At 37.3% G+C, this 15743-nt stretch overlaps 1 protein-coding gene across 1 annotated transcript; it reads right to left on the reverse strand.

Moving 5' to 3' along the window:
• Nucleotides 1-11960: 11960 nt before the first annotated feature.
• On the reverse strand, nt 11961-15410 carry LOC128210797 (uncharacterized protein K02A2.6-like). Its single transcript, XM_052915150.1, has one exon. It carries the CDS (start codon nt 15408-15410, stop codon nt 11961-11963), a length of 3450 nt encoding a protein of 1149 aa, XP_052771110.1.
• Between the last annotated feature and the right edge of the window lie 333 nt (nt 15411-15743).

A 15743-nucleotide genomic window follows, 5' to 3' on the forward strand; every position in this document is an offset into this window, starting at 1 on the left:
ATTTTCACATGCCAAGAAATCCTATCCTATTTTCGATTAAGAAGGAAACCCCTGTATGCCAGCATATACCTGGATTTTAGCAGCATATGCATTATGTTCCATTCAGTGGTTTTGTGCTAAGGGTTAAAGGGCTGACTTGGTTCTCCATGTAATTTTTATCAGTTATCTGCTGTAACAGCTAATTCATTTCATTTAATGGCCATTACGACCAGCATGAAATTCAGGGGAGCAATGATTTTGGTCATTTTTCGGAAAAAATCTTTCTATAGTGCATGTTTCTTAGGTTTAACGCTTCATCTCATTTTGTTTATTACGACACTTGTCAAAAATAAAAATAAAATTTCAATAATAGTTTATAATTAAGTATTGACATGATTTTCTTAACTATAAAAGTATAATTATTAATTAACTAAGCTAAGCATTACATCTTTGATATTGTTTATGAACAATCTCCTTGATAACAATATTTAACTATCTAAACCACACTCTTGAATTATGTTTAAAGATTGAAAACATCAAGTACAAATGTACTAACTATATTTCTTAGTTCCCCAACAGCTAAATATTTTCCTCACGCCGGCCAAATCCTAATAGCCTCTTATAGAACAATACCGTAATCAAGTCGTTTAATTTAACGACGTATATTTTCATTCCAAATAAAACGGTTGGTTAAGCATACCATTTTCATTAACATCTGTCATATGTCTAAAAAAATAATGTTACTCATTAAAAACAACATATTTTTGTTTAAGAATAAGTAAATAATAAGTTTTACTAAATTAAGTATTCAGTAATTATGTCTAACACTTGATATGGTGGGGTGACTTTCAGCTCAAAAGGCCACTATTAAAATGGGTAACCCGGACCCCCCTTTGCTACATTTCATGTTATATACCAAAATGACCGGGAAGGTCTGAAGTTTATCAGACTGCCGGCATAAATTGGCAAAAATGGCGGCGAGCCGAGAAAATCCAAGATGGCCGACAAAGATGGCCGCCAAAATCTGAAAATCAAATTTGCTATTTTTTGCCTTGTTAATCGACCTTTTCATCTCGTTTCAACATTATTTTTCACCTAAACTGTAAGAATGATCATAGTTTATGCTTTTTAGTGATGACATAGGGGGAAAAAGGGGAAAATATAATTTTTATACAAAAATATATATAAAAAAAATGCCCAAATTTTGCAAGGGAGTGTGGAATTCTAACATATATCTTTTGAATAATTGCATCCAGTAACCTTTTCTTGTATTATAAGATAACTTTAACTACTTATACATAAATAAATATGTTTTTATATGAGTTTTAACCAATTTTTATCCAACCAAAAGCTGTTTCAGGTGGGTGGGGTAAATTGAAGCGGTTCTGAAAACCGGACCAAAACTTGAAAATTCTCTTAAAGTTCCATCGTGAGGAAAAAACTGCTAGGTTGCATGCAACTGACACCTGCAATTATGTTGTATCAAAGCATGATTATCAGGGTAAAAGTATAAATTTGCATAAACAAATACTTCTTCACGTCTTTCTGGGCAAAATTAAATACATTCTTCCAAATCTTGACCCGAACTACAGCAACTCCCTAGATATGATAACATGGTTAAACACATGGTCAGATTCTCGGTCAATTAGGGGTTAATGTGTAGCTGAAATTGACTCTCGTGTAGAAATGAAAAGTGGACAAATTGGCTGGTATTTCTTGGCATGTCAAACACTTCGCCAAACCTGTTTCCAAAATATTTTTTTGACAATGCTCCGTCAGACGGCCGTTTTGTGAAAAGTTTTGTCGAAATGTTTTTAGAAAATAAACTCTCAATCAATCACTGGTAAAAGACCAAATGCGGGGCTCCGTTTATTTACAAGCGGCGTAGACTGCGTTATGTGTCCTTTTAAATGGTGAAGAAATAGTGAAATCTTCTTCTTCTTCTTCTTCTTCTTCTTCTTCTTCTTCTTCTTCTTCTTCTTCTTGATATCATTATTGCCGAGTTATGCCATGGCCATTTATACTTTGATTTTCTTTAAACAAGGCATAGACTCAGAAACCAATGTAAGATACCACTAGCGCCCCATCCCCTGAAATCGTCCAAGTTTACTTTTCATTTCAATATACGAAAGACCATTTCGGACTAGAAAATGTTAATATTTTCTGCAGGGAGTACCCTCAAACAACTCCGCCAACTTTTTAATCCGAATATTTTTTTTCGGTTCGGAGGAAGAGGCGCAAGTAAAAGGTAACGAACTTAAGTTACGCCGCCCTCTAACGTCGAATCCTGGAGTCGCCCCTGGGAACTGCATGACACTTGAACATTGATAGACGACAATGCAAAGTTCTTAACAGTGCAGGAATAATACCGCTTGGTCAGTTGATTGTTATTTCATCTTGTGCTTTAAATCTATTTTTTCAAATTAGACTCGGAACATTGATATATTGTGATATTAAGGCATGGAATTAATTTATCTGTACATTGAAACATAAAATAACTTCAATAGGTCTGTGATTAGTACTATTTACACGGGGAAAATTGAAGATTTGAATTTGCTGTACTCTTTCCGACTAAAGAAAAACACGAGAATTGGACATTGAATTATGCTTGTTTGGCTAAAGACAATATAGTTATACCAACATATCGCACACCATTTTAAAGGTAATTGACTCTTCTTTCCATGTCACTTATTTAAAAATGGATTGTTTATATGTTTGTTGAGACATTTGCATAAAACTGGACTCTATCGTGAAATCGGGTAAGTTTTAGTTACATACCTTGTTTCTTTTTTTGTATATCAAAGATACTAAATATCTTCAGATGTGTTGTTTATCTCATTGTATGTACCCAAAATGATTTTAATCAACATTTTAGTGACAAACAATGATTCAGATGCCTGTGGTTACTCCCAAATAAGATTAACCACAATTAATAATATTGTTTGAATATTTCAAAAGTGATGAATAAATGTCAAAAACAAAGGTTTTTATGAAGGATATTGAGTTTGATTTGAAAGAAATGAGCATAAAACACAGTATTTCAACCTTATGACACTGTAGTTGATCACAGTAAATCTTTTTGTATTCACCAATCATTTAATATTTTTTGCTCTTTCTGCTATTAAATTCATGGTTACAATCTTGTTATCAGTAATTAATATTTTCCATAAATGCTTTATTTAGTAATTAGTTAAAGGTTTATTAGTCAAAATTTTTGTTTGTTATACATGGGTATGTATTGATTTTGAATAAGAGTGTCACTTTAACTACTTACTAAATAATGATTGGTGAGTGCTAAACGATTAACTGTGATCTACTATCGTCTCTTAAGGTAGAAATACCGTGTTTTCTGGACACTTCTTTCGAATTAAACTCGGTATCCTTCATAAGAACCATTGTTTTCGACATTTATTCATCCTTTTTGGTATATTAAAACAATTGTATTATTGTGGTATATCTTATTTGGAGTAAGAGTGTATTTTTAAATTTTGGCACAAAGACTTTTCCACGTAAACCAGACTTGCACAAAATGTCCTATTGACGATGTGCAATAATCAGCGACTGTAAGTAAAGAAATCTACGGCCGTTTCCTAACATTAACGTATTCCAACGTTCGATTTTAAACACTGTTGTAAGTAACAAACTTACCCATGGCATTGAAACAGTTTCCCTCTGTCCATTCGCTGGATCGAGCCTGTTCGATTGTTATCGGGATCTGCAGAGTGCTGCTTGGTCTGGTTCCGTTTTGCATCCATAACCCTGTACCGGTACCTTGTTGGTTAAATTCGGCCAATGTTCGACCCGTAGAACATATTTTGTCTAAAAACAGATCAATAGTCTTTAATGTTAAAGTTCTCAATTTATCTCGGATAGCTGATTAAAATGCGTACATATACTGTACTTGTTTTATGGCGTCAGAGTTTAAAGACCCCCACATTTCACACACGGAATTCATGGTTTCATATCATTAGAAATGATCGCTTTTGTGTTTATTGTTTATTGGATAAAGACATACTTGTTATTGAAGATGAATATCATGTATTTTTTAAGTGTTCATTATTTAATGACATCCGGGAAAAGTATTTGTTCTCTTGGTATCGTGGAAATACTGACATTGTTCATTTCTATAATATGATGGCATCGGAAAATGTTACCCATATTAAATCCCTTGCTCTTTACGTTCATAAACTCATGTTAGCTATAGATAACACTTAACTTGTTAAACAAGAAAACCAACTCTTATTTATTTACATATATGCATTTTGTTATATTTGATTTGCATTGTAACATGTATTATGGGCTGGGAGCCTTTCATTGAATAAACTTTCGTATGCTAGTTCGTTAAAAAATGCGTGTATGTGTTATTTAGTTTAACGGCTCACATATCCATGCCACTGTATGACACATATAGTTCATACTTTGTATCCGTTTTATCTATATGTTTCTACCTGATGGAATAAAGTATGCGGTAGTATGATAATTTCCACCCTCTTCTACCAATGGGTGGTTCTGCATCTGCGGTGACGGATAATCATTCGGGCTCGGACTGGTGTTTTTATCAAACTGAAAAAAAAATAATAACGGCTTGGATAGATGTGACTCAAACGCTTAAAATAATGTCAATAACATATATGAATGATAAATCATTGGGGGCGTCTGAAATGTTGATTTATCTTTGTTTCACTATGTTGATAACATCGGCTATATTTAATTGTATTGAGCCATTCTAATAACTTGGAATTTTCAAATCTAACTATCCTGATAACTAAATCAAATTATCGAACCGTTACCATGAGTGAAGGCCTGATTTGGATTTAATTTAAAGATGCACTATTTTTCCCAAATAAGATGTTCCACAATTAATACAATTGTTTTAGCTTACCGAAAAGGATGAATAGATATCGAAAACAATGGTTCTTATAACTGTGTTAAATTTGAAAGAAAGGTGCAGAAACACGGTATTTCTACCTTATGAGACGATAGTTGATCACTGTAAACCTTTTAGGACCAGTCATTTAATATATGTGCGTTTTCAGCTATTAACTTTACGGTTACAGTCTTGTAATCAGTAATTAATATTTTCCATAAATGCATTATTTAGTAAGTAGTTAAGGATTTATCACTCAAACTTCATCTTTGTTATACATTGTACATGTGTATGTATTGATTTTAAATACGAGTGTCACTTTACGAAACGTGTCCATTGCAATATGCCAGTAAACGCACTCACTGCGGTCTGGATGCCAGCTATGAAACCATTCACATCGTACAGCAGAATCACGGCCAGGTCGCTGTCCTTCCAGAAGGACCTAACATTTAGGTCGATTTGTTCACGAGTGCGGTCGATATTTTGTTAATCATAATTAACTAGCCCCAGTGGATCCCTGTTTCCACAATCGGAGATTCTCGACCATTCTCCATCAATTACAGCTTCGGATGTATATGGGCGGATTACAATGTCAGAATTCGTTATATTTAACTACGCTGCAAGGATATCGCGTAGTAATTTCAATTTAAAAAGTAAAGCCTAAGTACTTTCGTTTCGATTTTATCCTTATAAAACACAATGGCTCGAATTAAAAAAATATATATTATTGACAATAAAAGTGTTGTGGCTATGCTCAAAGTCATTGTTAATAAACCCTTCCATAAATGAATCGTTAATTATGAAAATAAAAGATGTTGTTTCTGACACAGGCTGTTCTTTTGTGCAGAATTCAGTGTTAAAAAATGATGCTCGCTACGGCACTGTAAATTGCATGTTTCCTCACTTGCATCATGACGGTAAATCTACCAGTATCATGTACACATTTCATATTTCATAATGAATGATTATTTTGTAGATGAAATTGTTATTAATAACATTTAATTTCCAAAATTCGAAACACTGTGTTTTAATATGACAAAAAAGTACGCGTTTCCAGTGATAATATTAAGGTTTACATAATTTCTTATAAAACATGATTGCATCCCAGCATGTGTTTTGCTTTATTGTTGGACATGAAACACAACTTTATACATGTAGTTATGTAAGATAAATCTAAAAATGTCAGAATGGTAACCTTGGCAACCAGCGCCAACATCCTTTTTCACCCATCCCTGCTGCAGCGCATCTTGTTTTGTTCTCGGCATATCTTGGTACTGTAAAAAGGTTACTGAAACACACATTTAATACATAAAAGTCGCTTTTGCTTGGTCATAGTTAGATGATATGAAGTAAGATCTTAATGAGTAAGAATGGGCGAGCGATTCTAAATAATTCAGATACTACTTCAGGTCATCTCACTGACTAAGAATACAACCTCATTGACTGACACATGTTAAACGCAAAATCTGACGCAGCGGGCGTGTATTGGATGAGTGGCAGTTGGCGCCTTCCCGGTGGCCCCGCAGTGCCGAGTGAATGCAGTGATTTGTCTTCGCGCCAAATATAGCGGGGAATGAGCCTTACCTAGGGTCCCTGGAGTGCGGGGGCATTTGGTGGGGATTTTACCATCAGTTCGGCCACGCATGACGAGGATTTTACCCGGGCTTGGCCGGACCGAGAGTCCCCGCTATTCCCCGGACCCGGGGGGGGGGGGGACGTGGTTAAAATTGACTGGTGCATTAAGCCTCGTAATGAATGCCTATCTGCAATTTCATTGGCTGAGAATGTAGGTTGTATTCTAATCGGACTTACTATCACACTGTCGACATAAGTTCTGATCAAATGTGTATAACCTTTACGGATGAAACGATATTTACAGATGAAGAAGTGATACTGCATGTCTATATATGACACCAGTTATATATATATATTCCATTTTACGCTTTCCGCGAACTTGCCGAACGACCCTCGTTTAACATTATTTATTTGATGATTCAGCCTGTTGTGATCAAAATACCAATTCACAAGCGGCTGTGCCCCTAAATTACGCCCCGTCTTATGTCGATTCCTGGATCAGCCCCTAAATAACACCCCCTCTTATGTCGGTCCCTGGATCAGCCCCTGAATTACACCCCTCTAATGTCGATTCCTGGATCAGCCCCTAAATTAGGCCCTCTCTAATGTCGATTCCTGGATCAGCCCCTAAATTAGGCCCCCTCTTATGTCGGTTCCTGGATAAGCCCCTAAATTATGCCCCCTCTTATGTCGATTCCTGGATCAGCCCCTAAATTAGGCCCCCTCTTATGTCGATTCCTGGATCAGCCCCTAAATTAGGCCCCCTCTAATGTCGATTCCTGGATCAGCCCCTAAATTAGGCCCCCTCTTATGTCGGTTCCTGGATAAGCCCCTAAATTATGCCCCCTCTTATGTCGGTTCCTGGATCAGCCCCTAAATTATGCCCCCTCTAATGTCGGTCCCTGGATCAGCCCCTGAAGCACGCCCCCTCTAATGTCGGTCCCTGGATCAGCCCCTGAAGCACGCCCCCTCTAATGTCGGTCCCTGGATCAGCCCCTGAATTACACCCCCTCTAATGTCGATTCCTGGATCAGCCCCTAAATTAGGCCCCCTCTTATGTCGGTTCCTGGATAAGCCCCTAAATTATGCCCCCTCTTATGTCGATTCCTGGATCAGCCCCTAAATTATGCCCCCTCTTATGTCGGTCCCTGGATCAGCCCCTGAAGCACGCCCCCTCTAATGTCGGTCCCTGGATCAGCCCCTGAAGCACGCCCCCTCTAATGTCGGTCCCTGGATCAGCCCCTGAATTACACCCCCTCTAATGTCGATTCCTGGATCAGCCCCTAAATTAGGCCCCCTCTAATGTCGATTCCTGGATCAGCCCCTAAATTAGCCCCCCTCTTATATCGGTTCCTGGATAAGCCCCTAAATTATGCCCCCTCTTATGTCGATTCCTGGATCAGCCCCTAAATTATGCCCCCTCTTATGTCGGTTCCTGGATCAGCCCCTAAATTATGCCCCCTCTAATGTCGATTCCTGGATCAGCCCCTAAGTTAGGCCCCCTCTTATGTCGGTTCCTGGATAAGCCCCTAAATTATGCCCCCTCTTATGTCGATTCCTGGATCAGCCCCTAAATTATGCCCCCTCTTATGTCGGTTCCTGGATCAGCCCCTAAATAATGCCCCCTCTAATGTCGATCCCTGGATCAGCCCCTGAAGCACGCCCCCTCTAATGTCGGTCCCTGGATCAGCCCCTAAATTAGGCCCCCTCTAATGTCGATCCCTGGATCAGCCCCTGAAGCACGCCCCCTCTAATGTCGGTCCCTGGATCAGCCCCTGAATCACACCCCCTCTTATGTCGATTCCTGGATTAGCCCCTAAATTAGGCCCCCTCTTATGTCGGTTCCTGGATCAGCCCCTAAATTAGGCCCCTCTAATGTCGATTTCTGGATCAGCCCCTGAATTACACCCCCTCTAATGTCGATTCCTGGATCAGCCCCTAAATAACGCCCCCTCTAATGTCGATTCCTGGATCAGCCCCTGAATGTTACCTTGCAGACCATTCCAATTGGTTTCTGCAAAAAAAATAGAAATTTTAATTATCAGTACATTTTGTTATATATTCAATTAATTAATTTATACAAAAATCCGTCGCCAAAATATATACAATTACACATTGCGACATTTTGACACCCAGAAAATAAGTAATACATTTGTAAGGCATTGTTTTATAGAATTTCAAGATCTTGTGTAGTCCTGGGGCCCGTTTGAATAAAGATTTTAGTTGATTTATTTCGTGAAATGAAATGATCTTTGTGTCGTAATTTCGTTATTTTGCTACAAATTTGAGTGAATTTTACTTAAAGCTGCACTCTCACAGATTAAAGGTTTTTGGCAACATTTTTTTTTGTCTTAGCAGGAGCCATTTTTTGCGAAAATCCATGGAAACCAGTTATAAAAGACTGCTGACAAAAAAATAGATTGCAGATTTTTATATTAAAACTTAACAAAAAATATCATATAATAATATCGTGTGGCCATTTAAGATGTTTATACAACCTTTTATATTTCATCCAAATCGCGTTACTTGCCGAATTCAAACTTGAGCATGTTGGGGAGAATATTTGAACAATTCTGGACGCTTCTACATGATTCAAACTTTCAGTAATTTACTTGATTTTTAATACTACAAACTCAATTTCCAACACTAAGCTTGTATTCGGGCCAAAGCCCCATTCCAATACAGATCGTACATTTCCGAGCTGAGCCTCGATTTTGGCACTGCGTTTCAATAAAACTCGGATGAAGTGGAAATTTATGGCCAATACACAGCCCGGAACTTTACTGGTGTACCTAGACACTTTTAACAGCTTAAAGATGCACTGTTACTCCCAAATAAGATTTACCACAATTAATACAATTGGTTAATATACCAAAAAGGATGAATAAATGTCGAAAGCAATGTTTCTGATGAAGGATATCGAGTTTGATTTGAAAGAAAGGTGAAGAAAACACGATATTTCTACCATACAAGACGATAGTAGATCACAGTAAATCTTTTAGCACTCACCAATCATTTAAATATTTTGCGTTTCAGCTATTCAATACACAGTTACATTCTTGTTATTGAATTTAATATTTTCCATAAGCGCATTATTAAGTAAGTATTTAAAGATTCATCACTCAAAATTTATGTTTGCAATACATGCGTATGTCTTGATTGTATCATGATAGCATGTATAAGAGTGTCACGTTAAGCAACTAAGGTGAAAGAAACCGTGCTCGTTTAGTAACTATCTTTTTACCAATGCTGCAAGGAAGGAATCTTTTGTTCTGAGATGGCAAGGAAGTGCTTGTTAATTTAGGTGATTGACTGTAAAATACCTTTTCTTGCAAATTTTGAGCTACGGAGTGATTTTTTTCACGACATGAATATACCCGCCTCTTTTTCCCTTTAAAGACACCCATCTGAAAATATATAAACACAATCGTTAGATTTTTGCCTTATAATACCTGGAAATACAGAATTGGAATTACGACGATCATTCGCTTTGAAGTATTAATTTATTAGACACAGAATGAACCATAAAGTCCGCGAAGCAATGGGGTAGTTGGTCTTACTTTAAAAAGATCGAAAATGATATTAATTCAGTTAATTGTTAATTTGCATGTTTTGAAATTGCTTCAGTTTTTTCACAAATCGTTTCCTACTAAATTACTATTCATTAGCACCACAACCGATTCATTGGCACCACAACGTTCAGAAAATCGAGCATAGTGCAGCAAGTATAACAAATAAAGTTCTGAAATTTGTAACGCGGCAACCTTTTGTCAATAAAAAAGCCACACACATGTAAAGAAAATGCTTAAACCTAAGGTACAAGAACAGTTCTCACGAAAATCCAGATTTTTACGCTGTCAACACTAACGTCTAGCAAGTTATGCAAGTTCTAGACGATCAGATATTAAATTTTATTCAGAACTTTTACCTTTAGAACAACTCATGGCCATTCCTATGTGGAACTACATTCTCCATTTTTTTTAAATTTACTCGTATAAACCTCTAAAAATGAAAAATAAGAAACCATACTCACTGTTTACATCCATATTCCACTCATTGCCACTATAACGAAAGACGCGTTGGAGCATTTTCAACACATAACAAAATGTTATGGCTCCAATGATTGCCCGGCATGAAATAAGTAAAATAAAAACGTACCTTTTAAAAAAATAATCTGTGGATGATTAATTTCACAGCTATCAAACTACCACTTTCACTTCTGTGATAAAAGTCCGTTTGATTGTCGATGAAAATCTCATTATACGAGGAGGCAGTCCTACGGCATCGCAATTGTTTTTTTAGCCAATAAGCGTTATGATTTGTTAAAGGGACTAGACAGATGATGATCCAAAACTCGGCAAATATTCAGTATTTTTTCAAAACAAGCCTATAATTGTCTATAGATGCTTGCTAGTAGGAGGCCGATGATACATCATGTTACATGATTAAAATAATAAACGTGACAATCATAGTCCCTTATGAGTTTCCCCATTAAAAATTGCGCATATGATGGTTTCCCAGTTTAAATCACATCTGTTTACGAGTACAGATTAATACACCGACGCTATTTCTAAACTTACTGGGATATACGTATTGGACAACGAAAGAAGCATGTGTTGTAAGTGATGTGATACATTAGTGAATAAGATTCATGGCGTTGTACACCACGATGCCAATTTAATGTAAGGTTTTTGACGATTTTCTTGCATTTGTATTATCTGGTGCCTGGTCCCTTTAAAAGAGCGTTAATAACGTAAATAATATACTTAATGTACATCAATGTATTTGAAGCCACCATTATTTTAACATTTTGATCATGCCTTCAAGGAATTGTTATATAAATTGGTTTCTATAATTAAATTCCATATTCTATCAAATTTGAACTTTTTATCACTAAAATATCAATATGTATTTATGAGGTTTCTGTAATTGATATTGCCAATATCATTGTGCCGCACATTTGTGCTATGTACTCATATTCAATTGCAATAGAATAATAAACAACGCCATTGCGAGGTTACAATTTACTTCGACACCGTAGGTTACATTCCACTCTTAAGTTAGCTTTTTAAAGGCTTGTCAGCATACATAACACATACCTCCCCACTTAAAAAGTTTGAACAGAAGAACTTAAACATATCTAAAAGAACATAGCATGGACATAATAAAACATACATTTACAAAATGTGCTTTCAAGTTATTTACAGAACTGATGGTAATTCACTGCAAAATGTCCTTGAAAAGGTATGATAATGTTCAATGTTTAAAGCTAGTAATAATACTATATTTAACCAACTGTTTCATGTAACACATATGCACATCCTTAACTAGTATAAATGAAGTATTATTATGTTTGCAATTTACATCAAAATATACAGTAATTTCAACTAAACAAACAGTTTTCATTATTCTAAACAATAAAGAAACAGGTATGTTAGAAATATTTAAACATACATCATTACAGCAATAATGATTGATTATTTATTCAATAATGATCACCAAGGGGATTATTATGCCCTTTTAAGCACTAGTGATCAAATTATAAATCAAGTCTAACAGGTGTTCTTCTTTCTCGCACTGGATACCGACGCTCAGGAACTACATCTGGAGACTTGTCTGGGGTTGTCCCTGTAGTTGCAGTCATCGGTGCCTGTGGTAGAGTGGGACTAGAAGCTGCTGGAACCACTCCTGCACTAGCACTTGCAGGTACTTGAATCGGAGTATCAGTAATAGGTAAAATAGGGATCAACACATCACGCGTGACTGGAACATTCTCCGATGAAGCACGAATTTGGTCAGCATGCCTACGCCAAGTAACACCAGGAACAATTTCCACTGTATACGAAACAGGACCAGTTTTGCTATCGATTTTACCAGAAACCCATTTGTCTCTTCCCGCTCGATAATCCCGTACAGCCACACTTTGACCAATGTCAAATTGTCTGTCATTAACCGAACGAACCATTTTAGCCTGTTCACTTTCAACGCGCTTCTGTAGGTTTGGCTTGATTTTGTCAAGTCTTGTAACAAGCGAACGACCCAAGAACAGTTTTGCAGGCGACTCTTTCGTAGTTGCATGTTCCGCATTTCTGTATTGTAGCAAAAACTTCGAAACCTTTATTGCTATTGTACCTTGGTCATGCTTCGCAGCTTTTAAAGCCTGTTTCAAAGTTTGAACAAACTTCTCAGCTAGCCCGTTTGTACGAGGATGATATGGCGCACTAAATGTTTGTTTAACACCATTCATTCGCAAGAAATGGCGAAACTCTTCGCTTACAAATTGCGGGCCATTGTCGCTCACTAGTTCATCACACACACCATAGTCCGCAAATATAGCTCTCAGCACATCAATGGTATGGCCAGCTGTGGTCTTTTTCATTATTTTAACAATTGGCCACTTGGAATATGCATCAACAAGAACTAAGTACATATATCCCATGAATGGACCTGCAAAGTCTATGTGCACCCTACTCCATGGTTTCTTTGGAAATTCCCAAGGGTGAATTGGTGATTCTTTAGGACTTGGCCTATTAGCCATACATCCAGAGCAGTGTTTTGTTAGTTCTTCCAACTCTGAATCGAGATTTGGCCACCAGGCATAACTTCTGGCAAGTGACTTCATTTTCACAATACCAACATGACCCGAATGAAGCTCTTCCATTACTTGATTTCTCAAGGAACTCGGAATTATCACACGATTTCCCCACATAACACACCCCTGATGGAGAGATAACTCTGTTCGCCTGTTCAAATATGGTTTCAATTCCAAGTCTGAAGTATCGACCCCAATGCTTCCTGTAGATACAATTTCATACACTTTGGACAAAACAGGGTCTTTTCTTGTAGCACTAGCTATCTGAGAACAGGTCACAGGTAACTTATCAATGAGTGAGTTCAAGAACTCTTCTGTTGCATCAAGCTTGTTTATTTCAGTCTCCTTCAATGGTAGACGCGATAAGCTGTCACAATTACCGTGAGATGTTGTGCTTTTGTACTGGATATCGTAGATATATCCTGAGAGAAACAGTGCGTATCGTTGGAGCCTGGCCCCGGTTGTTGAACTGAGTCCTTTCCTGGGACTGAATATTGCTAAAAGAGGCTTGTGATCTGTAACCAGGGTGAACTTGTTTCCATACAAGTACGTGTGGAACTTTTTCACTCCCCAAACCAACGCTGTAGCTTCTTTGTCAATCTGACTGTAGTTCTGTTCAGCCGAATTTAAAGTTCTGGATGCGAAAGCAATTGGTCTCTCTGTACCATCCGGAAGTTTGTGACTTAGCACTGCTCCAAGTCCATATGCACTGGCATCACATGCTAGAATAACTGGTATTGTGGGGTCAAAATTCATCAGTACCAGGTTCGATGTTATCATGGTTTTAACAGTTTTGACAGCATCTTCACATTTAGGCGTCCATTTCCATTTCACGTCCTTCTTCAGCAACTGGTGAAGTGGGTGAAGAATTGTCGCCAGATTAGGTAGGAACCTGGCATAATATTGCACTATGCCAAGAAATGCCCTCAACTGTTTCACATTCGTGATCTCTGGTGCATCAACAATTGCACGCATCTTTTCACCAGTCTTATGCAGACCATGAGAATCAATCTCATGGCCGCAAAATTGAACTTTGTCCTTGAAGAATTCGCATTTTCCCTCATTTACCCTAAGGTTGTACTCTTCAAGTCTCTGAAGCACTCTCCCTAGTGTTTGTAAGTGTAATTCACTTGTTTCTCCAGTTATGATCATATCATCCAGGATTATTTGAACCCCAGGAATATCCGCCATGATCTGTTCAATATTTCTCTGGAAAATCGCAGGCGCTGATGCGATTCCGAAGACAAGACGGTTGTACCGGAAAAGTCCTTTGTGCGTACTGATTGTTAACATTTCTTTGCTGTCATCATCTACTTCTATCTGAAGATATGCATTTTTCAAATCAATCTTCGTAAATTTCTTGCCCTTCCCCAAAGATGCGAAGATCTCTTCAATCCGCGGTAATGGATAATGATCAATGTCCAATACTGGATTGACAGTAACTTTAAAGTCACCACAAATTCTTATACTATCATCTTTTGGCTTTGGCACTGGAACTATTGGTGTAGCCCACTGGCTGTGAGTTACTTTCTCCAATACCCCATCATCTACTAATTTCTCTAGTTCCTTTTCAATCTTGGGCTTCATCGCAAATGGAACAGTTCTAGCTTTCACAAACTTTGGTGTTGTGTTTTCTTTCACTTTCAAATGTGCTTTGACTCCTTTCACTGTGCCTAAATCTTTGCTAAAGACTGATTTGTATTTTGCTTTTAATGCCTTGACTTTTACTTCTGCATTATCTACTTGCAAAGTTTTAATTGAAGACCAATCTAGTTTCAGTACTTTCAACCATTCTCTTCCAAATAATGGTCTATTTTCGTTTTCCACCACATACAGATCTAAAACTTCTGCTTGTTCGTTTAATGTTACTTTACATTTCATAATTCCGCAAGGATTGATTTGCTCACCACTGTATGTTTTCAGTACCAACTTGGTCGGTAACAGTCTCTTATTTGGGAACAATTTCTGAAAGTCCCTCTTTGATATCACTGAAACACCCGACCCTGTATCTAGTTCCATCTTCACCACTTTGCCATTTATTGCAGGGTTTACCCAAATCGGCCCAGACCTTGCACGCCGCTTTGCGTCCACCTCCATACTATACAGACAATCTTCAATTTCATCGGATGATTCTTCATCAACATTGTGGACTTTGAAGTCTTTCTTTTGCTTTTGGGGACAAGCAGGTACTATATGTCCCTTGCCTTTACACTGAAAGCATGAAGCATTTTTAAATCTACAGTCTTTTGCGTTGTGATTAGATCTGTAACAATGACAACATTTTGTCTGCCTATTGGGAACTTTCTGAGTTTTCTTCGCTTTCTGCCTATGTACAACTTTATGAACAGTTTCTGTCTTACGATGCAATTCCTGCACATCTTTATTTGCCGATTCCATAGCTATAGCGATTTTCACTGCATTTTCATAGGTAAGATCCTTTTCTGTTAATAATTTCCTTTGGATAGTTTCCGTTTTCAATCCACACACAAACCTATCTCTTAGACTATCATTCAAATTGTCACCAAAACTACAATGTTCTGCTAATTTTCTCAAACTTATGTTAAAGTCTTTGACAGATTCATCTGGCCTCTGGTCTCGTTTATAGAACCGAAATCTTTCTGCAATAGTCAAAGGTTTTGGATTAAAATGATCAGACAATAAAGTACACAGTTCATCAAATGTTTTCTCTTTCGGCAGTGTAGGTGCTGCAAGATCTCGTAAAATTTGATA

Source organism: Mya arenaria, chromosome 12 (genome assembly GCF_026914265.1).
Source record: "Mya arenaria isolate MELC-2E11 chromosome 12, ASM2691426v1".
NCBI classification, from domain to species: domain Eukaryota; kingdom Metazoa; phylum Mollusca; class Bivalvia; order Myida; family Myidae; genus Mya; species Mya arenaria.